Source organism: Cottoperca gobio, chromosome 7 (assembly GCF_900634415.1).
Source record: "Cottoperca gobio chromosome 7, fCotGob3.1, whole genome shotgun sequence".
Classification (NCBI taxonomy): Eukaryota; Metazoa; Chordata; class Actinopteri; order Perciformes; family Bovichtidae; genus Cottoperca; species Cottoperca gobio.
In genome coordinates this window covers 3,194,527-3,219,959 of record NC_041361.1, presented here as the reverse complement: position 1 = coordinate 3,219,959, position 25,433 = coordinate 3,194,527, and the positions used below count along the sequence as shown (strand labels likewise).

Here is a 25,433-nt window from a genome sequence, read left to right as displayed (position 1 = left end):
TCTGCCATTTTTTTTATTTCGACATGCTATATTTCTTGCATACTATCCTATGACTTTGGAGGCTGTGGCTCAGGAGGTAGAGTGGTCGTCCGGTGGTCGGAGGGTTGGTGGTTTGATCCCCAGCATTTCAAAGTGTCCTTGGGCAAGAAACTGTGTGTGTGAATGGTTACCTTGTATGGTAGCCACTGAATGTGTGTGAATGTGTTGTAAAGCGCTATACTATGACATGTTTTATTGTTTTCAACAAACTATACGATGACTTTATATATTTTTTAGACATACTACAGTATACTGCGACTTTATTTCGACATGCTATACTATAATTTCTTTCAAACATGTTTTTTGACATGTATTTCCTCCTATTGTGCCAGTTGTAAAAGTGAAAGCTATTTTATATTTACTTAAACATTGCAGCTTCTGACTGGGCTTCATTTGATGTCATTGTGAGGTGGGACATTCCTGCTGTTTTACTATCATTGTCTGAGGTGATTCATCACACAGTGTGTCGCTAGAAGTTGCTAGAAGAGTTATAGAAACTGAAATCTTGTGTGAAATCTTGACTGAAAAATGTGTTTATTTTTCTTGCTGTATAAATATAATGAAAAATATGACATCACTTTACTTGGATTTGGGGAGTCAAGTCATTGTTCATGAGTCCAGGAAATCTATCCGTCACAAAAATGATTGATGCTGATGACTCATGACTCCGAGTTTGACATATGAGCAACTCGTGCAAGCAGTCACAAGTTTATTGAGAGGGCACCGAAAATCCCTTCACTCTAATTACCTGCTGTTATTATGTGTCTGGTGAATAACACTTATATTTCCCTATAATGGAAACCACAGGGAAAACATGCCGCCTAGAAAGAGAAAGAGAAACTAAAAGAGCACGACCACTACTTCTATATTGTAGCGTGACCATTCCCTAAACAAGTTCAGTGTTTATTTAATTTTAAATGTGTTTGCTTACAGTAAGGGACTTTTGGAGTAGGAACAGGAAATGTGCTGACTGATAAGCAGAGGGTAGTTGACTTCATATCGTATTTTATCCACGGACTCAGTTTAAATGACCCCAGAACTAAAAGCAAAACATAACAACAACTCGAGACCACAAGACTGCTGCGTCATGTTTGTATGCATCGTGATCACTTGAATGACATTTGGCAGATTTCGCCTTTGACATTAATGCCTCTTTCTCAGCATATCGTGCTTCGCCTACTTTAAGGGCAAACGCATTATATCTAAGACTGTGACGTCAGAAGTATAAGCATCTCATCCACCTACACGTCCATGACCAAGAAACACCTCCCACCCATAACCATCAACACCCCCACCTAACCCCGCCCCCATACATTCAGCTGTGAAGCACAGTAACCCCCCCAGTGGCTCAATTAACATACTGACTTGGGAAAGTATTTTGAGATGTTCGGTAAGTAATGCTATTCATTCTGCTGGTAAATAAGTGTAGTGCGTGTGTGTGCGTGTGTGTGTGTGTATTTGCATGAAGGCATATGAGAGTCAAACTGGAACTATGTCAGTGTCACTGTGGGACTTACATGTTTTAATTTTACACCATGCTCTGTGCTATGAATATCACGCCGTGCTCCTCTGCGCGCTGCGCGCTGCGCCTTTAGTTGGGCACGTCTTGAATCCGCCTCTGCAGCCGAGGACGTAGGACATGCTGTGACGTCACGTCCTTCCTGCCTCATAACACATCGCCTCATGTGGGGGAGTATGGTGTCATCTTCAAATAGTGACTTCAAACTGCTGTGGTTGGTGGTCAAGCAGACAGGGGGGGGGGCCTGTATGTAGTTACATTTGAGCCTTTTGAGAGTAACGTCAGCCCACTGGGAAAGTACACGCGGCAGCGCTGGTGCTCGGAAGTTCCACTCACTTAACTTCATTTAAATGTGACACATTTGGTAACACCCGGTGCCACTAGTCTTACAGTTCATCTGTACATGAGAAACCTACTTGAATATGCCACTTAAACATTTTAAATGCTTGTGTTGATTGAAATATTGCCTGCAGTCATCCCAAAAACATTTTAAATACAACTTTTACAAATCATTTGGGTAAAATAGGATTAAATGACACACTGTATGTCCCCATCTAGTGGTCGAACAAGATATATTCTTTTAACAAAACCTTGGAAAACATCATTTTGAACATATATATTTTTTATTCATATATATATATAATAAATTTCTATGTACAATTTACTCTTCTTTTGTAAAGAAACAAAATTACAGAGAAAGCTTTGATTGCAAACAGTGTTTCATACTGAAGGGAGGGAGAGACTAAATGGAAAAGTGCTCATGAAACTCTGTGTTATTTCCCTCTTGTAACTGTATGTTAGATATCTAGATACAATAGGGATTTGCCATTGTTTTGCAAGGACATCAGAATCTGAAGGCCAGGATTCCCCTTGAAGTCACTTTGAACTTTAAATGAGAAGTGCCAGATGATAATCATAAAGAGATCTACGTCACAGATAGCTCATATATCATAAAGAAATATCCACCACACAATGTGAGGCTTTGGCTTTCATCGCACTGACTTTTATCAAAGCTCACTTTGATGCTACAAAGGAGACGGAGATGTTTATCAAACTGCTTTATCTCATGTCAACACTTTGAGTCGGCTGCGGTGTCCACTGTTTGCAATCCTGTTTGTAAGTTGATTCGCTTGCTTAAATGTGTTTAAACCAAAGTGTTATGAATGTTGGGGTTTAATCACCGACAGGAATAATGATACATTCGACAAAGCACAGCTAGGACAGTGGAAACTGGCCACTGATTCACAAAGAGTGATGTCTGATTGTCTGTCTGTCAGTCAGCCTTAGTAGACAACGTATGACACCATCAATGCAACATAAATAACATCACAAAAATCATCCAGTGTACGGATTCTTCCTTTAGAACATTGGCAGGAGGTAACCCCTCCCCCCAATAATGGTAATACTTTAAACAAAATGTATTAATACAATTTCTTTTCTTTAAAGCAGTTGAGACAGTCATGCAATATGCAGCCTAGTTAAACTAATGGCTGGCTACAGGGCCTCCCTTATGAAGTTAAAGATCGTGAACTGATCAAGGTTAGCGTTTTTAGTAGTTGGCAGGTAAGAGCTTAAATAAGCCGGTGGCAATGCCACAATATAAAGGAAATGTGGCCAGAGGTTTGGTGTAACGTGCTAAATGGTATCTGTATGCACAGATAAGAGTCAAGAGATCGATTCCAAGTTCTAGGCCCAGAGAAATGTTTCTAAGTGCAGGCTGTAGGTGTCGGCCTGGGTCTGGGGGATTGAGATCCAGGCCCAGCCAGCTTAAAGGTCTTGCAGAACAGAAAATATCCCAGGTAGAGTACACACTCCCCAGATTGTTTGCGTGGCAGCTTTAAAGAATCACCACAATGAATACCACTCACGTTTCACAAACTGTACACGTCACGTCAATACAAAAGAGGGTTTTTTTAGCCACAGAGGACCCGTGCTTGTGTGTGTGTGTGTGTGTGTGTGTGTGTGTGTGTGTGTTTGGGAGGCCTCCCTCCTGTTGTGCTCTTGCTGCCTGTATTCCTTTGCTTGGACATCAGAGGGAAAGACAGATAGCAGGGGGGGGTAGGTAGAAGGCCAGTCAGTGTCTACATTCTGAATTGGAAACAGTCAGAGGCAAAAAGAGGAAAGAGAGGAGGGGCTGAGTGTGTTCGAGGAGAATTGTTTTGTGCTCGAGGAGTTTTGAAGGCACTGTCCTGTCACATGATGTCAACAAAGAACTCACAGGGATTGCCCATAGCATGCTGGAAGGACTGTCGACTGGCGGTGAGCTCAGGAGGAACGGCTGCTAACTCTCTCCCAGGAGGGGCTCCGGGGGGTGTGCTGCTGCTCACTGAGGTTTTGGGTGCCAGACGGGCCAGACAATAAGGGGGAGGCAAGCCTGGGGGGCCGTAGGAAGAGGCATGGCTTCGCTCGCTGTGGGCACATGAGCCTGTCCCCGGCTTGGTGAACGGGGCGTGGCTGTGGGTGAAGGAGGGGTGGCTGTTCTGTGAGTAGGAGTGACTCCTGTGTGACTGACTGTGACTGAGACTTGATCGGGTGTGACTGTGACTGGAGACGGCGTGGCTGTGATGGCTCATTTGGCTGGCGGACCTATCACCGCGCCTCCCTCCACGGACGCGGGGCTCTGATTCGCTGCATGTTGACCTTTGACCCTTTTCCTGTGGGGAGGAGCGTCTTCCTTTGCCTGCGCTGGGGTTGGATCCACTGCTTCGGCTTCCTGTTGAGGAAAACAACACAGATATATTAGCTTGGACTTCTACAGTACGACTACACCCAACACAAATAACAATCAGCAGATCCAACTCATCAGCTGATTTAGACCAATCAGCTGATTTAGACACATTTAGGCAGAAGGTCACACATTAAACAAACTACTGTATATTATAAGGCCGAATGAAGCCTTCATGAGCTGCAGCAGACACTATGCATCACATGCCATGTCAATAAGAGAAAGATCTCCCTTTGTGCAATACACAGTTAAATAAATGAATGCTAATAAATACATTACTGCACTTTGTTTAAGGTGTGACGAGATATTTTCTTATGCAATCCGACAAGAGTCAACAGTCAAGGGCAAACATGATTATCTCAAAGGTTTCTTCCCCAACTTCAACCTGCAGCAACCGATACCATGAGCTTCATCGCATACAAACACCGAAACGTTCACAGATTATAAATGTATAACATGATACACCTGAATCAGAAATAACTCAACTGATTTGTTTAGGAAAGTTATTCTTTTTACTTTGTCAATTTTGTTTTAAAAGTAGGTCAGTGTCAGGTCTCAATGCTGGTTATGCACAGTGGTGGTGTCATAATGATAGAGGTGTAACACGCTGTTGAGAAATCAAACATTCCACGCCTCCCCTTCCGCAATGAGCCCAACAGCACTGGGTAAAGTGGTGCATGATCGCCCCCTATCAGCGAGATTGATAGCACACGCCTCGGAGTGATCATCTTGCATCATGCACCTCCCAGACAGTACGGATGCATGCCCAGAGGTGCAGAGGGAGAATGGACTGTCAGGAGAGTCACACACAGGATACACACGGACGAAGAAGGACGCATGGGTCGGGCGGAGGAAAAAAAAACCAAAAAACCCATAAAGCCACAGTATGAGAGGTGGAGAATGTGGAGTACAACAGAAAGAGAGGAAGAACAGAAGAGGATGAAGAGGATGAGCGGTGAGATAGAGAGAGCAAAAAAGAAAGAGAGCAGCAGAGGAGGAGAGGGGGTTAGCAGGCTTACCGGTTCCCCCAGTGTCCTGGGACTACCTCCTCCTTCAGTCTACCGTTGCCCAGCAGAAACAGAGGGAACAACAGAATTACACACATCTCCCGCACTACCTAATGTACCCTGCTACTGCACCGGTCCGCATGGTCATGACGAAGGGCCGGAATAATTTACACCCGTGGCTGTTTTTTTTGCTTGTCATCCAATTAAAAGAAAAATCCTCAGAAACTGCTCCTCAAAAATGCAAAAAACGCACACATGCACTTATTAAAACAAGCAGGCAGACACATAATTACCCATGAAACAAAAACTACATATAAAATGTGTCATCTCTGTCGCTCCATGTTTCAAAGGTTGCAGATGAACCAACTGAAAGAGTGACGACCGGCGGGCAATGAGGATGTCTGGATGAATCACTCAAAACAATGACAATTAGACTGATAGATGGTATAAAAAAAATGTCACTTAGCATTATCTGTCTGGACTGCCTGGTTTAAAATGTGTACTACAAGCACACTCTCATAGCCTCCCACTTATGCACACCCTCTGTTTCTCCACTCTCCCTCAATGCACATATCAAACACCATGCAGAAGCAACACAAAGCACTGTCACGTTCTGATTCATGATGGAAACAAAAGATCATTCCAGAACTGATGAAGAGGGATGGACTCGGCGTTGATCATATCAAGCTGGCGTTTTTGTAATCACATGGTTTGATCCCATTTTTTGTTCTCGTGTACACACCCAGTACTGCAGAGCTGTCCGCTGCATGACTCAAGATGCTCATGATTGACCTTGACAATACAGGACGCGTTTTAGAATACACATATTTGATTAATAAAGATGCAATCCAATGTCAACTTCCTGCCCGAGAGAGGCAGACAAGCTAAGAAACTTGTGAATACTGACATCATATGTCAGGAGTACTTAGATCAGGGATAATGTCATGTTGCATGTTGAGTCAAATGATCACATTCATTAATATAAGACCCATTTTGCCCCTCCTCTTCGTTGCTCACCCTCGCTGTTCTGGCTGCCTGCGCTCCCACTGTGGAAACTGTGGCATGGGTCTGAGTATCCTGGCGGGAAGCTGGGAGGTGCGGAGGGAAAGGGAGGGTAGGGGAACGGCTGACCGCCCAGGGGCCAGGGGTTGCTAGTGGGAGGCAGCGGTGCCAGAGTGTCCTGCTCCGAGCCTCCGCCGCTGGATCCCTCGTTTAAATTGAGTGATGCCATGTCTTATTGGAGAGAAAACAGAACCGGAGAGGGAAAAATATTTAGCACAATCCTTCTATTCATAAATAAAGCCATACACATGGAGTTGCATTATTGACACACTGAGAGAAGTACTTTGGCAGAGGTCCCCGAAGGTATAGTAGCACTGCTCGGAGAAGGTGATCTTGTTGACCGTGTGTCTCAGGTAGCCATGTTTCAGCAGACTGCTCGCGTACTTCCTCGCATCCCGTCGATCCTTGAATCCTTCTACTCTGGAGTAAAGCCAGTCCACCACGTCAGCACCTGACACAGCAACAAATACACACACACACACACACACACACACACAGACATGTAGGCTCCTGCTCTAATGTGTTGAACAGATGCTAAAACAGCCAGAGTGGCTACATGCAGACAAGCAGCAAAATGTTGCAAGAACTTTGAAGAAAAGTTGGTGTAGTTAATGCCAAAGCTTTGCATGATACTTGTTAGGCCTCAGATATTTACTTTGTTACTTTGTGCTCTTTAGAATAAAGTCATTTCTTTTCTAGGTTGTTTAAAAGAGTTACTGTGGCATTATTCCTCTCAGGCAGCACCAACGCTCAGAGCTGTATGCATACACACTCCATGTCTTAGTCTCTTCTCACCAATGACGGCGTTAGCGATGGTGATCTTCAACCACATCCTGTCTCGAATCTCTAGGCCGGAGTCAGGCAACTGCATCACCTTGACGATGGTTGTCATGTCTGTTTTACTCGCAGACAGAGGCAAGTCGTCAAACTCTGGGATAGAAGGAGGAGTGAGAAGATGTTGACAGTCGGGAACCTTTCATTTGTTTAAATGTTGTAAGGTTGTTATAATTACCACAGAATGGATGCTTCATAGAGTGTGATGGAGGTGGCGGTTGGTTGTTTTTACCATAGTGTGGGTACGGTCCCGTCAGAGCCGTGGTGTGTGAAATCCAAGCTGCTGGGTCAATGGGTCTGACTGGCTCAGCTGAACAAGTGAAACGAATAAGGCAATTTCAGTTTAAATATTGTCCAGTCAAACATTAGGCTCCAGAAGTCATAAGAAATGTGATGTGGTGTCCCGTCTTACCACGAGGGATGGTGAAGTAACTTCGTGGAGACGGGTCCCAACATTTGGCAACAGTAAGACTAATAGGACTGGAGAAGCAAACAGAAAAGAGCAGTTTGAATATAGATCTTTGAAAGACCAAAGAGCACAGTTAATTTGAGTCACGTAATACAACAACGGTGGAAAGTGCTTAACGCAAGTCACTAATTGACACCACACGGTAATCTGCATATTCATACTGGAGAGTATTAGTGTGTTGTACGTATCGTACAAGCTGGCTCTAAACTCAAATAACAGGCAGGAGATCGAGGCAGAGAAGTAGCTGAAGCCGGCTCAGAAAGTCACTAGTCTTTTCTTTAGAAAAAGGTCACAAAGGAGGGTTTGAAAAGTCAATAAACCCGGCAACAAACAAGCAGTTTTGGCAACAATGGATAAACTGTTGGGATATGTTTGTATTTTACAGTCATGGTTTTTCTCAATAGGCTTTCCTTTAATTCTTTAAATCCTTTAAATACCCAAACAGCACCCTCTCTGATTAACTTGCTATGTTGAAGTGTAAGATTACACCTTATATACAGTACATTATGCTCTCAATGTGATACAACATGAACGCAGCGCTCCGTGTTTGGTCTGAGCGAGCTGCACGTTCTCACCCGGTTTTGGAAACAATCTCTCTGAGAATCCTCACAGCGTCGTCATTGCTCATGTTCTCAAAGTTGACGTCGTTCACCTGTTTTGGAGGACAACGCAAATATGTAATTAACTCGTCACATACAAAATACAACGTGTTTCCTTGACCGAAAGCTCTCCAGAGGGCTCAAATGTATTTACGCACTTGCACTGTGCACATTAATCTCTGCAGTGCTCAGATGCCTGGAAATCCTAAGCTGCTTTCTATGGGACACACGGTCGTAATAATAATACAGCATAAATGTTGGGGCAAACTAATTGTAGTCAGCCACCGTGTGTGTTATAGAAGGTGTAGCTGCAGAGCTCAGAGGTCTAAAGAGAGGCTTTAATAGGAAGAAGAGCCTCGTGTGTAGTTCTTAATACGACATAGAGAGCGGTACAGTCCTCCCTGCATGTGTCATGTTCAGCAGCAGTGCTTTCATATGATATTTACCACCACAATGTATGATGATAAAACCCCCCCAAATGCTCAATGATATTTAGTAAAGCTGGAAGCATCTGCTGTGGTACCTGGAGGAGCATGTCTCCAGGTTCTATTCTTCCATCAGCAGCCACAGCGCCTCCCTTCATGATCGAGCCGATGTAGATGCCGCCGTCTCCCCGGTCATTACTCTGACCAACAATACTGATGCCTAGAAAGTTGTACTTCTCTGTCGGGGAGAAAGCAGGGGGGTTTATATTTTAGATTGATTTATACAAGCACAACATCGGGTCTGAAAAACATTAGACGTATATATCTTTAGTCATTTATCTAAATAAAATGAAGTGTCAGGGTTACCCATGTTGAGCGTGACGGTGATGATGTTAAGGCTCATAGTGGAGTCTGTGATGCTGCTGAAGGACGAAGACTGGCAAAGGGAGGAAGAGGAGACAATAAGTAAAGCACTGCACTCAAAGTCTTTCTCAATTAGCCAGTTTAAATTGTATTAGGTGCAGTGAGGCGTCTTAGTCACCCGGTCTATTTTGGCCACTTTGTGCCTCCGTCGGCGACGCTTTGTGTCTGCGCATCAGCTGTGAAGAAGAACTCTGTTCTGTGGAACTACTGAGCCTGAGACACAGGCGGGAGAGAGGGGAAATAAAGATGTGCAGAAGAAGAAAGAGACAAAGAGAAGTATATTAAAATAAGAGAGAGTGTGTTAAGTACATCTACTGTGCAGAAACACTTGTTTTACAGTGTAAACGATGTGCAGATGTTTATACATACGGTGGACAAAAGGAAAGTAAAATACAACAGCTGTTTACATAACGACACTCTAAATCATGCGTCACTTTTTAATCTGAAGTTAGTCGTGGCGTTAGGCGCTTTTTCCTGTGCATGTTGCGTCCTCAACACAACGCTTGTAAGTTCATTATGTTGCCTTAATAAAGCTGACATATAAGCACATATGCTAATATTTAACTCACTTCATCCACAACTAGAACTCAAACAATTAGTTAATCAATAAGTTCAAATCAAAATAATCTGAAACTATTTTGATTAATCGTTCAAGTCATTTATTAAGAAGGAATCAAATTCAGCTTCTGAAATCCTGTGATTAATCATTAAAAATTAATTAATAATTAAAAGAAATGTTAGTCACAACAAATGTAGAAATAACTCCTGTGAATCAACACCTCAGAGAGTCTCGAGAACAAACATTATGGAAGTTCCTGCACAGATATTGTATTTTGAGGTGTCTTTTTTAAATGTTTTTTATGATAAATAATTGAAGTTTCAGAGACAAACAAAAGCTACTGATCATGAGCTCCTTTTTGCTAAAGAAATGACCCGGAAGTAGCTCCGAGGCCGCCGTGATAATAGCTGTTTGAATCCTCTAAATGATAAGGAAAGGAGCTTCAATGCTTCCTTTGTTGTGTCCTTCAGCAGCGGATACACTGGCCCATCCTTTACGAAAGGAAAGGAGATGATGCGTCCCATGATTCCTTACGGAGGCCACATTTAAAGCAAAGCTACATTCGGCCGCTCACAGAAAACAACCGATCGTCATGCAGATTATGTAAGTTACCGGTGCTTATTAAGCATTTTACATCTTATGCCATAAATTGCTATTTTGCTTGTAGGTTTTGTTGTGAAATGATCAAATAAAGTTGACATTTCAAGGTATTTACTGAGTTGTGTGTTGTTTCTTGTTTGAATGGTGATTTGTACATTAGTTATGCACATATTGCATAAAGCATTATTATTTTTATACAATCACACTAATCATGTCGATTTAATATGAGTGGACAGGAGGGTGAGCGCGAGCAACCATTATGACATGACAACCATTTTGTTTTGTTTTGTTTTTTTGTTGTGATGTGACATTTTGATGTGTGTTACCTGCTGGCATCCTCGTCTTCCTCGCTGTCAACAAACGAGCTGGACTCCAACTCACTGCTCATTACTGAGGCGCTGTCGTAACCCATGGCTGAGTCCCTTGCGGTGCGATCTGATTTTGAGTGACCGTTGATTCGAGGGACTGCAGAGAGAGAGAAAGAGCAGAGCGGCACTGGAGTCAGATCAGAAGGAGAGGGAGCGAGCGGGAGGAAAGACCGTGTTGGAAAGAAGACTCCAGAGTTATCTGAGCAACAATGACGGAAACAACAGAAAGAGTTTTAATCTGTGATACTTGTGGACGTTCAAAGCTTCAGATCAACATTTGAAAGCTGCACAGCGCTTTAAAAATGTCTATTCATTCAGTTTGAACCTGTCGTTTCTGCACAGTTGCATATAAAGATTAGGCTACGCTAATGTTGTTAGCTTAACATTATTTGTAGAATTAGATTCCAGTGGTAGGTAATCATTTCCAAAATGCACAGCTCTGTTCTGCTTCGATTTGTGTTTAGCCTTTCAAGAACAACATTTAAAAACGCACACACAGGGGGGGGGGAACGCATCTTTATTGACGGTCGAGCAGCAATCTAACAGCAACATAAATGAGCATGTTCTTCATTTCTTTTAGGGCGATGACCTCATAAAATATGAAGACAGACATTCAAAGCTTCAAATGTAAATAAATAAAAAAGCCCTTCTACTGTACAATATTGAAAAGGTAGAAATAATCACACAAAGTTGAAAAATGAATACAGCTACTTGATGGGGCCTTACTGTATGCAGTGTACAGCTACCCTCTATACGTACATTGCCAGGGAGGCGGTGCTGTCTCAGGGTGACAGCGGATTGGTTGGAAAGGCCTCGTAAGGCGATGAGGGCGTGGCGGCCAGCGAATTCGCCGAGTGCAAGCAAAACATTCCAGCAATGTGGTAGTTCCCATAGCTTTGCCACAGGTGGTGCTTGTATGAAAGCTGAGCGCATGAGCACTCAATCAGCAGAAGGACATGACTTCCGCTGCCAGGATTCACACAATCATATTCCCTGCCCACGCTCAGACGACTGCCACACCAAAGAAAACAAAAAGAAAACAAGAGTGCAGGTTCACCAAGCCAGACTGAAATCTATGTCTTTGTGCTGTGACGGATAGCCGCTCTCTAAAACCCAGCCTGAGCCCCCGACGGTCTCTGTCAGCTGGCTGCAGACAGGCGTCACAGCTTCTCTACGATGGCACTGACAAAAACAGAACAATCATAAAGTTACTCTGAGAAGAGCGTCAAGTTAGAAAAGTCACTTTGTTGACTAGACACAAGAAACTTTGGACACAATGTCATCGTGACCTTTTCAAAAGTTGTGACATTTTAAAGGATGCTTGTTTTTATAAACTATGATCCATAAATCAATAGATAATGCTCTCATCACTGTGAGACATGTTGGTGAGTTACATAAACAGCATCAAAACAACAGTAAATCTCTCTCTTAATTAACATTTGAATGATAGAAGGAAATACCTGCATTAATCTAACCATACAATGAAATCACCTTTATCATAGAACATATTCAAATGTCTGATCTACGGACATAAACACAACAAATCCCTCTCACCACAGCCGACAGTGTGCCTTCATCCGACAGACGCACAGACAAACTGAGCAGAGTCAGGAAAAAGTATCGCCTCCTTTCTCCCTCCCTCCCTCCCTCTCCCTCCCTCTCCCTCCCTCCCTCCCTCGGCACGTAACTATAGAATAACTGCTTATCTGCCTCGGACCAATCAGATGATCATATTCTCCCAAACAGAGATAATATGGGATTTGAGATGATGCGCTGCTCCGTCCCATCTCTGCCTCAGGTGAAAACAGCATCAGGTTATTAAAAGCCCAAATGCTTTTAGCATCGCATCACACAAAAAGACACTTTTCATAATGGGGGACAGTTTCACCAGCTGTTTTTGCGCTTTGTGTTAATACTTTAATACAATCATAAGTGCTCCGGCTTAGCCGTGTCTTCTTTGACCTTAACCTTGAAATCCCAGCAGCGCTGAACAGCATTATACTTAATGCAATGATGAAGCTTTTTTTTGTTTTCATTCTCAAACGCTACAGCACAGACAGAAAATTAAAAAAAGGTTATGTTTACCAGGTCTGAGCACTTCAACTGTCAAACAGCTAGGATTCACTCTGAAACCAAATCACTTAAACCGTGAGTATAAGGTAACAGGGGAATTCCTGCTGCTGCTGATGCTGCAGGCTGCGAGGTAAAAGAGGCGGGGCTACCGGCTCCTTCTTCACATCCAGGCCATGTGACTACGACAGCAACCGCTGAGCTAACACAGCCCAATATATTGGTCTTGCTGCTAGATTTATGACCCATGAAACTGCAGCGACGCACCCAATTCTCCCTATGGTTCCACTTAATTGGAGCTAACAAACTAGCAGGCGAGGAGATGCCAGGCGAGGAAACAGAGGAAGAAAGTGTGTGTGTGAGAGAGAGGGAGAGAGAGAGAGAGAGAGAGAGAGAGAGAGAGAGAGAGAGAGAGATCATCAGGTAACTCCCTATTTTCTGCCGTCTCTATGATAGTGTCAGATGAGGATGGAGGACAGACGCAGAGTTCATTAGGCTCGAGGTATTTCCGCACCAGCCACGAAACAACAGATGTGCAGTTGGCAGTTAGCAGCAGTGGATTTGACACGGAGAGCGACAACAGCAACAATGTCTTGAGCCAAGTCGAAAACACGACGATGAGACGCACAAAGTGTGACGAAATGATTGGTTGATGATAAGGTCAATCTGTTTCCAGCATGTTTCCTACCACTTTAACCTGACGCTGCACTCTGTGGCACAAAGAGGCAGGCTGAAGTGAAGAGAGGACAAGGGGAGGTGAGAGACAAAGTGACAACAACAGCAGGCATCAGAAGCTGTTGATTTATTACTTCCTGCCGTAGAAACAACAAATTCTGCCAATATATCTGTGGTGCACCAACAGGAATAGAATAAAGCGGATATCTCAAAATATCGCAGGTATGACTACGCTGATGACAGAACACACCTCTTCCTGTAGTGCCAGTATACTCTACGCAGCGCTTTGTTGTGACCAGATGTTGTAAAGGAGAGCAGTTCTTTTTTTTTTTTTTACCAGGAGCAGGAAGAAAGCTGCTATTTGAATAGAACTTGCTCCAGTTAAGCCAAAACAATAAAGCAGATCACGCTCGATAACAGTTCTCTGGGGGCTTTTAAAAGCGAGATCCTAACTGTTTTCTTTTCCAAGGCAGACGGTGGATGGTTGCATTTATGTCTCGACAATAGCTGCAGAAGAATTTCCTGTGATATTTCACAAAACGCTAGTGTGTTCTGACAGGGTATAATCATTGTACAAGATTGGAGTGTGTCTACTGAGTGGAAAACCGCCTCTGACCATAAACCTGAGCCACACAGAGGAAACAGAAGAAGGACAATCATTGTGGTAGATAGTGAGCTCCAGAAATGTTGACATACACTGAACTTATTCACTCCTCCGAGAATTTGGCGGTGTTTCTCGGTCTCACATAGCTTGAGTTCAGTATCCACCATGTGATCCCTGAGGGCCTCTTCTCATACATGTCTGTTGCCTGTCCACTTTTGTTTTTGGAGAAACTTTTGGAGTAAGAGGCACTGAAATGTAATAACTCGAAAATGACAAGATAATTGCATTTTTAGGATCCCTCTCTGTTCCCCGGCCGACAATACTCACGCTCGGTTTCTCTCGCTCTCCTTCCGCGCCCGCTCTCTCTCTCGCTCTCTGCGGTGGCTCAGGAGAGACTCCGTTCCCGTCTCGGTGTCCAGGCCATCTCGACTGCTCACCGCGTTGGCACTGCAATACACACAACGGGAAACTTCAGTCGGATTCATAATGATGTACAAAACACACTCTCCCTCTGTCTCTCTCTCTCTCACAGAAAGTATTTCAAAATGAATTGTCTCGCCAGCCTGTGACCAACCCTCCTGAACATAATCCCCAGCTACCATATACTTCTGTCTGTTATCATATCTGTCTGCCTGAGGGGAATAAGCAACTCATATTATGACTCTGTTTCAAATTCAATCCCTCTGGCCAAAATAGCGGTTCCATTGTTATGCGGTATGTGATGTGTTTTTCACTAAGTGTCATTAATGACCAGATACCCTGAGAGGGAGCCATTCTGCACAATACTGGCATTAATGAGACCTATTGAAAGCCCAGATGGTGCCTTGAGCATGATCGGGAGAGAGACAGAGAGGGGAGAATGACAGATTGCATAAAACAAAAGCGAGGAGTGGTAGATCAGGTGTGGGCTGAGCGATACGCTGGCCTGTGTACTTGGGGACTGGGAGGAGTCTGGGGGTTCTGAAGGGGCTGAAGGGCAGATTGTTATTCTGTCAGAGGGCTGGAGACGCTGTGGCCTCAGGCACCAGGGTTAAGGGACCTACACAGCCACCGGGCACCGAAGAAACCTGAAGCTGGTGAGAACTCTACTCAGCCCTGTCAGTCTGTCACACACAGTTAGGCAGGTGTGCAACATGTACTTTACACCTGCATAAATAATCCCACTTTCATGCTGGCGCATTGATGCGTTCATGCGCACTCCACTGGCAGTGTTCACATACAAACAGTGTCATATTCTGTGTACAAACAGCCAACAAAAACACAAACAACATCCTGCAATGCTTTAAAAGCAAACTCTCACACAGCTGAGTGGCAGCGTGTGGATGATCAATGCAAATTAAAAACACAAGAGTAGACAAGATGCTGCGTCTGCTGTGTTCACTCAGCGGGAGAAAGTGCTCAATGAGGCATGCTTACACGCTTCTGCTACGGGGTGCTAATGGGTGCACCTGGGCCGGGCTTCACCAGCACAGGTCAGTGCATGTATGCAAATATCACTGTGGATGCATTGTTTGGATGCACTTCTATCGGTGGTGATTGGACAGCAGCGTGATGATTGATGTGTTGCTGTCTGTCAGCCTGTCGATGGCTGCTGACCAGCCGGGCGGCAGGTCCACTGATCTGGGGGGAGATTATCCAAGGCGCTAGGCTGCAGCTGTGAACAAATGCCACCTCCTTTCAATTCATCCCCCCCACCCAACAGGCCCCTTCTCTGCTGCCAATCGCTAACCCCCTTTCCTCTTGGGAAATGGAGATGGGTGCTTTTAATGTCCGTTAATCCGGATTACCAGGCAGAAGCACATCAGTTGTGTGCATTCTCAGAACCAAAACACCTATTCTGTGTGCTCATCAAATACAGCCATTCACGCCGACAAACACGTGAAATGCATGAATAAAGCACAAGAGCAAATGAAGTGGTAATAATATTGGAGCCATTTACAGAGAGAGGTAAAGGGTGGAAGACTGGATTCATTTAAGAAAGAGAAGAGGGTCCCTATAGGGAGTTCACCACGCTGTTTCTCTGAGAGAAAGGCCTGCCTGTGTGACTCAAAGAGGGGAAAGAGAAAGGGAGCGTGAGGGAGGGGGCGGTGGGGATATGACGTGGGGTTAAGGGGCCGACACACTGTCCTTTGGCTCCACAAGGTGGCGTTAGTCCTGGTGAAAGCTGGCCGGGAAATATAGAATCATCAGGACAGCTGACAGCCAAACAGCAGGGGGCAGCCCGCAGAGGGCGAGCTGAGATGTCAAACTCTGGATAAAGAGATACACTGAGACATGACAGATTGCATGTTCTCAATATAGAGCCTCAGCCTTATTGCTCTGGCGCTGTAATGGCAACAACCCTCGCCCCCACTGCCCCCAGCCCTTTTAGCTATATTTAGCTGGAGACTTCTCCTCAGCAAGTGCAGTGATATTCTCTAATCTGCCAGTTTGAAGTCAAAGTCATCAGGCTGTCGACAAAATCTCAGTTTCTGAGCTTTTAGGCACCGATGTGTTTGTGGGTCACATAAGCCTTTATTAGCGGAGTATGGATGGATGCTCTGAGTGACTGAATACAATGCGCCTCACTGAGTGCCAGTATTTGCCTGAAGATGTTAATGCGGTGAAGGATATTTCAAGAATCAGCAGCACTGGCGGCGTACGCATCAGTGTTTACATCGATGAGCGGACTAACGCCTTACTCTGTGGTTCAGTGGGTGGGAGGGAACATACACCCATGCATGCTCCCACACTCGAGCTTTAGCACATACTTCACGCCGTATTCACACACAGGCGTACGGACCACCTACACCTTGCACGCGAGCCTGTGTTGACAAATCTCTGTGATGGGCTTCCACTTTGTGATTAGCACATGTGGCACGCTGTGGAATAAAAGGGTCACCCAGTGCACAAGATTTTGTGCTTGAATACATCTGCCTACATGTGTGCCCATGTGTGTGTGAAATTGTGCATGTATGACAGGCAGTAATCAGCCTACTTACTGGAAGGACGGGGGCCGCGAGTCTCCGATGCCCCCTGTTCTCTCGAGAGGAGGGGGCAGCTCCGGATGGCTCTCTGTGCACTGAGACCCTCCATCCGAGTGGGCGCTCTCTGCCAGCACCAACTGAGGGAGAGAAGTTGCAGCGAAGGAATGTTTTTGTTAAAGACCAGACACATTCTGAGAGAAACACAGACAATGATAAATATTATGTTGAATAATATTAGTGAGGAGAGAAGATCACAAACAACCTCGACAGACTTTAAACATAAATAAATAAACACACAGTGACGCCGGCACCAGAGACAAGCGCATGTTGTGTACGAGTACGCATGAGGAGAGGCGAGATGCTGCAGAGACGCCAATAGAGATGACGGGTGACGACACAAACAACACAGAAACTTAAAACACCACACTGCTTTTACTCCGCTGAGTGTCAGTACAAAGCAGGATGTATGATGACCCGTAGATGCAACTGCTCTCCTTTCATCTGATCCAGAGTAATGACAGTTAAAGCGGGAGAAGCTGGGGAAGGAATAACAACTGCACGGACTGTGATTATTCTAATGTGAGCTTTGGGATTCACAGGTGTCACTATGGTGTCACTGCATTCTTCAATGAACCCTGTGGGATACTTTTTTATTTCCTCTATTTCAAAAGCTGAAGGTACTTGGATATTTCCCACCACTTTCTGTGTATGTGCTGTGTTCTGACTGACGTTCTGTCTGAAAGGACGAGCAGATTTCGCTCTGGTCTTCGGTTCTTTATAAAAAAAATGAGCTTCTATACTGTTTAGAGATTCACTGATCTGACTGTTTCTCTCCTGATGCTGATTCTTGATCCGACACCAGTGGATCCGTGGAGCTTATTGGGATTATTTTAAGTAAAGTAACATGAGGCCAGGGATTGCTGTAGAGTTGTTGGATAGGCTTAATGAATATAACTGATGATATAATGACAACGATGAAGAAAGGGTTAGGGTTAGTATTTAATGTCATGTATAATTCAAACTGATCCACTTAATATGGTCAGTCCTGATTCTATTACAGAGGATCATATCGATGCATCCTTACACACTTAACATAGTGCACATAAACAACAAAATATTTCCTATATTTCTCAAGTCTGTTTACAGTAAGAATTGACCACAGTTACATTTGCCTTAAAAACATTAAAAATTCATTCAGTTTACCCGAGTGCCTAAATGTTTGGCAAAGCGTATCCCAAGACTTGTTCATTTCCATTTTTTAATTGTGTGTTTTTAACATATAAAAGCAGCAAAAAATAATAGCTTAAGCTTTGCACAGCTTTCAAGCAGTGAGAAATAATAATGAGTATCGGAGAAAGTGACATAAAGATTTGTCTTATAGAGCTTAAAGACACTCTGATACATTCTTTGAATCGGCCAAAATGCATCACACGCAAACAGTTTACGGTAAGTTATTAAACAGCGTTGCACCGTGTGCAAAATAAAATGCAAATGTTAAAAATGTATTTATTTTTGTTAATTTATAATGAATTAAGAAGAACTTTGAAAATCCCCCAGAAGTGAAAGGGCGGTACCATAAAAGAAAATGGGTGCCCTGGTTTAGAGAAAATTGGGAACCACTGGCGGAGTAATTCTGGTAAATGTGAATAAATCATGAAGATGCATAAATCTGGGCTAACTGGTTTTTGAGCAGCAGCGTGGAAGTGAGCCCACATTTAAGTACAGACTTCGACAGTGTGTAAGTGATATTGAGCAGGACGGTCACTAATGACTCTATCGCCACCACTGTGTCCCCGATTCTGACCTCTGACCTCCCTGTGGAGCAAACTAGTGCATTTTCCCCACAGAGATGCATAAAGTCTAATATTCTCAAACTGGATTGTTAAAACAAACTGACGAAAAGCCACCGAGGAGATTAAATGTGCAGCCTGACAAACTAATAACCTGACCATCAATATTTAAATCCAGAGCTTTAACGCGACAGAGCAATGATTAAGATGTAAATCCTCCTTTAACACGACAGAATGATTTGATTTATAATACGTTATTGTCCCTGAGGGGAACGTGTGCTCACTCACTGCTTATCTTCCATTATTACAAATCCCTATAAAGCTACAGGAAGTCAATCGAGTAACTGACCATCGGATCGGCAAACTCAAGCACCTCTGATTGTATTTTTGTAACAGTAGCTAAGTTTAATATCTAATGGAATCACCCACATCTATACAATACAGCTGAACAGTGAGAGCAAGGTGAAGAGTGTTCAAAAAGCTCTGTGGAGGCGTTACATGGCTACATTTGCACGATCCACAAGTGCTCTACACGCGGTATCTTTGGTTAGAGCGGAGGCTGCACAGACAGGAGAGAGAGAGAGAGAGAGAGGGGCACCATCCATCCCACTTACCCAGGACACTACTCTCCCGTTGAAGCAGGGCAGCTTGGCGTTGTCATCGGAAATCTCTTCTTTGACAACCCTGTGGAACAGACGGACAGATGCAGTCAGGCTAACAGAGCAGGAGAAGGACACAGGGTCAGCTGAACAGCACAACACGACACAGTCTGGAGACGCTTCCCTTCCCTGCCTAGTTCATCCTGAGAGACAGTCACACTTTGTAAGGCACATTTATCTACATGGCTTTCAACCAGCTGTGCACCTTTTCTAAGCAACACAACGATGAGATTAGGGGCGGTCAAACCGGCAAGGATAGGCCCATAAATCTCCTATGAATGGGTCTAATAGTAACCTGTGCAAGTGTGCATGTTTCACAATGATCCATTGTTAGTAGGCCTGAACAATTCATTGGGATTGTATCTAGACTAGTGCAAATTATGTGTCAAAATACTATTCTCAATTAAGAATTGTGGTGCTGCAGAACGGTCCCGGCCTAATACAAAATTCTATATGTATAAGAAAATGAGAATAATGATGCAAAAATGATCTCTCCCTCCAATATTGTGAATCATATCACAATTGCGATATCAGGCAACATAACCGCAATTTGATATTTCTTTGCAAATCGTTGAGCCCTAATAGATATATCCTCAGACGGCGACAACAGGGTGTCGAGGCCCTCCCGGGTGTGTATTAATAGAGTGATCTAGTGAGTGAGCCTCCGTCAGTGTGTTCGTCTTTGGCTGCAAATTACCTACAAAAATACTTCCCAGTTACCCTTTGACCTGCTGGGACACAGTTCAGCAGCAACCAGTCACCACACCTGCTAGGCTTGTGTCACGTATAGATCAAGCCTGGAGCTAGGCAATGGATGTAAGAGATGAGCTTACACACACACACACACACACACACACACACACACACACACACACACACACACACACACACAGGGCTAAAACACTCTGATATTTCTTAACAGTTTCCATTATAACCCTCTGTATTTCTTTGTGCACACTTTGGTGTTTTTTTTTGCAAAGGATTTTCCCAGAATTGGTACAACCAGGCATTTGTGAGACTGTGGAGATCTCACTTTAGCTTCTCGGCTTTGAACATGGTACATGAAAAGGGAGAGGCACGACTTGAGCGCAGCAGAAAAGCCTAAGAAGATTTTTACGCAGGGTTGTCTCTGACAGAGACTTTACAGTTCTCTTTTTTTTTCCTTCCACTTCTTGTTTGCCAGAACTTCCCCGCTACTGAAATGATTAGCCAAAGCCGGTCGTGTTTTTGTGCACGCTGCTGCTCGGGGAGCTGTATTTCTGGGAGTGGTGGACGGAGATAACGTAGCCTTGTGGCTGGAAGTGACGACCACAGAGTCTGCTGCTGTGGCCTGTTCCACCTCAGGGAGGAAGGAGGGAGGGAGGCGAGGGCTGACTCTGCCGTCTGCTTGTTAGGTAGGAAGTGTTTGCATCCTCTCTCAAGCTGCACGACCAGCTGTAAGGTGGCGTGTGAGGATGTGGGAGTGGCCCGCAAAGACATATAATATGAGCAATGCTTCTTTCTAATGTTTCTTCAGGAACAAAGTTGCACACTCGCAGTTCACCAGTGTTAACGTATTTTGAAGGTTTCTGAATAACCGGCATGCAAGATAAATCATATCTCCGTGTGTTATTTGAAGCCAGAAGAAGCCAGAAACAATTCCAAACCAAACAGATGACGTGGTTATCATGCGGTAAAATACCCATGGCCTGCCGTGTTTTCAGTTTCAATCTGAGGCAATTGAACACTTAACAAACACAGACACACACACATAAATACACGCATACAAACAGCGAACCCTGTTTAGAGCAGCATATGTCTGGTGTGGGCTGCTGTCACAGATCTGACTTCAGAGAGCTGACTGCTTAAATAGGTCTTAACAGATTTCACAGGATAATGACACTAGATTTATCCCGGTGATGGCTAAATATTCCACTACTGGGAATATTTGTGTAGCTGGGGAAGATTAGACGTGTTTGTTTTGAGAGGCTGGGTAGTTACAGCCTAAACCAGAAACCAGGGGCAGGAGAAGGCAGCCAACACTGGCCTGCAGTCCAAGGACTTTGGTGAGCTGATGCTAATTTTACTATAAACAGGGAAGCAAAATATTTGTAGTCAAACAAGATTGGTGAATAGACTTCAATACGACACACAGTCTGACTCAGTAAACAGCTAAATTAAGCTTTAAACCCCTATAAAGCTGTTAATAATAGCATGCACACATCATAACAAAGTTCAGATGGTAAAGGTCTTTCCATTCATAATCTCATCTGACAACATTCGTATCGTCACTATCACAGTAAGTGTGTTTTTGTTAATGCTAAGACACACACATGCAGTATAACCTTCGAAAATCTGTCAAAGCAAAAACAGGCGAGGTGATGCAGGCAGGGAGTGCATTTGTGCAGAAAGCTGCAGATTTTTGTCCTCTGACTACAGGGGCTTAGCACCCTACCTCAGCAGAAGAAAGATTCCCCTACCAGCCCCCTATTTCTAAGGCGTAAACAGGACTGTTTCTTTCAGAGATTCATCTTGGCTGCTTCCTCAGCTCCAGAGTGCCTCTGTGACTTGCATTATAGTGAGGTCTCAAACACACTCACCACCAGTGGCAATGACAAAACGCCATATTATCACCTTGAAGTCTCCAAAAAAAAAAGCCAAGTGGGTTGCTTGAAAACAACACAGCCTCAATCAGCTTCCTGTCTTATGAATATTGATGAACGAATGAATATTGTGGGGGGAAAAAAACTACTGAGGTATGAAATGTGCACAAAGGAACGTTCATCGTTTATTTTTGCTGCGCTCTGTTGTGTGGACAGAGAAGCCATAGCCCGTGGACACATGTATTCCATACGATCCCGCGGGGGAAACAGAAATGGCATGTTCACTGCGGTAAGCTGAGGCGTTTTTTTGGGAGCAAACCGTTTATCAAATGTGAGTGGCCGTTGCATTGAGAGCTGATATTGCCGGCACAAATGTAGTTCAGCAATCCCATAAGAGAGTGGCTGGTTTTTTCCTGCACAACAGGGGGTCTACTACAGAGGACCTTGCACTGACTGCTCATTTACATTTCAAACACAGTCTATAACTGCAAGGGATTTGATGTTTTCCCTCTCTGCTCAGCAGTCTTATTCCTCCCTTGCTAATTCTCCAGCAGCCATACTGTCTGTGTGTATGCAGTACAGCCAGAATGGCTACCACAAAGCGCTGCTATCCTCTGTGCCTTTGACTGGGTTTGCTTCCATACTGTGCCAGTACCATACGGCACTCGCGGAGCCTGAATATTCAACCTTATCTCAAAGGCTGGAATGACGATGGAGACGCCTTTACAAACTGTGTATAACAGTGTGAAAACATATTTATTTGACAATGTGCAATTCACGGGGATCATTTGAACATGCTTTGTTGATGCACATGCGGGTTGGCCTACTGTACCGGTGTGTTTAGCAACACAGAGCCACATCTCCATGTGGAAAAAGCAAACACGCTTTGTTTGTTTCCATAATCTGCTTGTCGATCACCTGAGGCCCAGTGAGCAGCCCGGCCTGCAGAGCAACAGAGGCAGGAAGCCGGGGCTGGGGACAAAGCGGCGCACCAAGCCTAGCCTGCCACCAGGAAGAGCTAGTTTCCCTCACAAGGTCAGGTTGCAGTGGAAATGTGTGACGTTTTGGCTCTACAGACACTGGCTGCCTCTGCATTTCCTCCAATAATGTTTGCGATCACAGCGCTGGATATTAATGTGTGTAGGCCCATGTATGACTGTACAGATTGGAATGAGAAACAGGCACTGACACAAATATGTCATCCTCAGCAGAGGCCTGATACAAGTAGACCTCGCTGACCAAGAGAGCTGGAGCGCTTTGTCGAGCTGCATTAACTTCTGGAAATCAGGACGAGGTTACCAAGAGAGGAACAGAGAAGAAACTAAAGGAGAGAAAGACGGAATAAATATTTCTATTATTCATTAAGTCCAGAATCCAGTGGATAAAAGAAGTTGTTCTGTGGCTTTGAGTAGCATAAATTCAGTGTTACAAATTCTACTTAATCGTCCATCATTTGCTCTAAAGATATGTGCACACATGCACTGCAATGTGTTCTGAAATCTTCTATTTTGTTCCATAACTAATGCTAAAATATAATCAGGTTAAACATGACTGTAGGTTTAATCAGGATATTTATATTACATGTCTAAATGCAGGACCAAACTGTCTGTGGGATGTGATCAGCTGGGAAACAGTTGTCCCTTCACTGAGCATTATTTAACCTACATGTATTCTTCAGGAAAACAAACATGCATTACTGTAACAACACAGTATGTATACAGTATATATATATATATATATATATATATATATATATATATATATATATATATATATATATATATCCTCCAATGGGGCAATTAAATGCAAAAGGAGGTTACATGATTGCATATCTAATAGTCACAGCCACTGGTTTGTGGTTTCCATATTCCCCTGGGATTAACCTGCAGTCCATTGTGTGTGTTTGTGTGTGTCTGTAAGAAAAGACAACTTCCTGAGCATTTTCTTTTTTTTTTAAATGCTCATTATCTACAATAGCCAGGCAGAGAGAAACCAAAAACAAACCCAGATGATATGAAACCTGAGAACTTGAACATGTGGACCCTTTGTCAACATTGCTCTCTCATTTATATTCCACATGGCTCATATATTGACACTAATACGGGTTAATGTATTGACATTAATAAGGAGAACAGGGGTCTGGCTCTGTGTAATACATGCAGGGCTGCGTCATTAGGGCTCTGGACAGATCTGGTATCACTTCAAACACTCGTGTGTCTCCTCCACTGCGCACAGGATAGTAATAATGAGCAGGTGCCAGGAGCATGGAAACAAACATGGCACTGTAGTTTGCACACATGTAACAATGTTGCACCGTCTTATGTTGCGTAGTACGACCTGTAATAAGCTTTGTATACACACACACACACACACACACATACACACACACACACACACTGCAATAATAAATAGCAAGTGAACCAGACGAACGGGCTAATAATAATCATGGTGGCCACTTACCCAAAATCCTGGTCCATCGATTTGAAGAAGAATTTGTAGCTATTGACGGGTCGATTGTTGAGGACATTTTTAAAATCCGCTAACGTGACTTTATCTGGAGAAACGGACAGTTTGACCAGATAAGGAGTCTCCTCCTCGTCTATGTGATATATTATTTTAGTCTCCGCCATGAGAGTGAGGGGAGGACAATCATTGACACAGGAAAGGAACAAGGGTTGGCAGCGCAATAGACAGGCCTGCTATGTTACCAGCTACCCGTAGAATAACATAACAGCATTCCCTAATACATAAACCTGGACACCCCTCGGTGGAAGAAACAGCTCCGTGTGTTTGACAAACACAGCGACAATCCAGACATAATCGCGTTATGAGAGCCTGTATTCCTGCTCCGGTGTGAGGCGGTACGGTGGCTCTCTCGGCACTAAAACAGGAAGGGACAGTCCACATCCTTGCGATATGGAGTTGGGAATATTGCTATATTTCACAAGCTAATTGGTTAGACAGTGCTGTCATCTAGTGGCGTGTCTGGGCTGTGCGCAGGCCTACATGCCCATTTCACGCAACACACGCGTACTGTACACCGAAGTGTACAGGCACGACATGGAACAAAGAGCAAGTGCACTTTTTATTATTTTATTATTACTGCTAACTCTGGGGAGGACAGTGGGATATTATAGTGTGAAGCAATTCAACTCAATATTCATTCAATTCAATACAATTAAATATATTCCCCAAAAAAACATATTCTAATGAAAAAATACATCTATTTTTGGATAATGATAAACCAAGGGCAAAACTAATACTAAAATTAAGATCCGATCAAATATTCCAAAATATATAAATCATAACATTATTTAATTATGCAATTAAAATACAGTAGCAGCACTGTGAGATATACGAGGGGGGGGGGGGGGGGGGGGGGGGGGGGGGGGGGGGGGGGGCTATATAGGCTAACGGGCTGTTCGTTCAGGTTAATGGGCTTATAAAATATTAGATAT

The 25,433-nt window shown here is 43.9% G+C and overlaps 1 protein-coding gene across 1 annotated transcript; it reads right to left on the bottom strand.

Annotated features, from left to right (window-relative positions):
• Positions 1-2,162: 2,162 nt before the first annotated feature.
• On the bottom strand, positions 2,163-24,912 carry LOC115010870 (segment polarity protein dishevelled homolog DVL-1-like). The gene is given in 17 exon segments (XM_029435733.1): positions 2,163-4,271; positions 6,308-6,523; positions 6,636-6,803; positions 7,148-7,292; positions 7,294-7,496; positions 7,599-7,666; positions 8,231-8,307; positions 8,778-8,917; positions 9,046-9,115; positions 9,221-9,262; positions 9,264-9,315; positions 10,588-10,726; positions 14,306-14,327; positions 14,329-14,425; positions 16,960-17,081; positions 19,349-19,418; positions 24,436-24,912. Coding segments are annotated over 17 exon segments (2,322 nt in total). The 5' UTR covers positions 24,606-24,912; the 3' UTR covers positions 2,163-3,750.
• Positions 24,913-25,433: the final 521 nt, after the last annotated feature.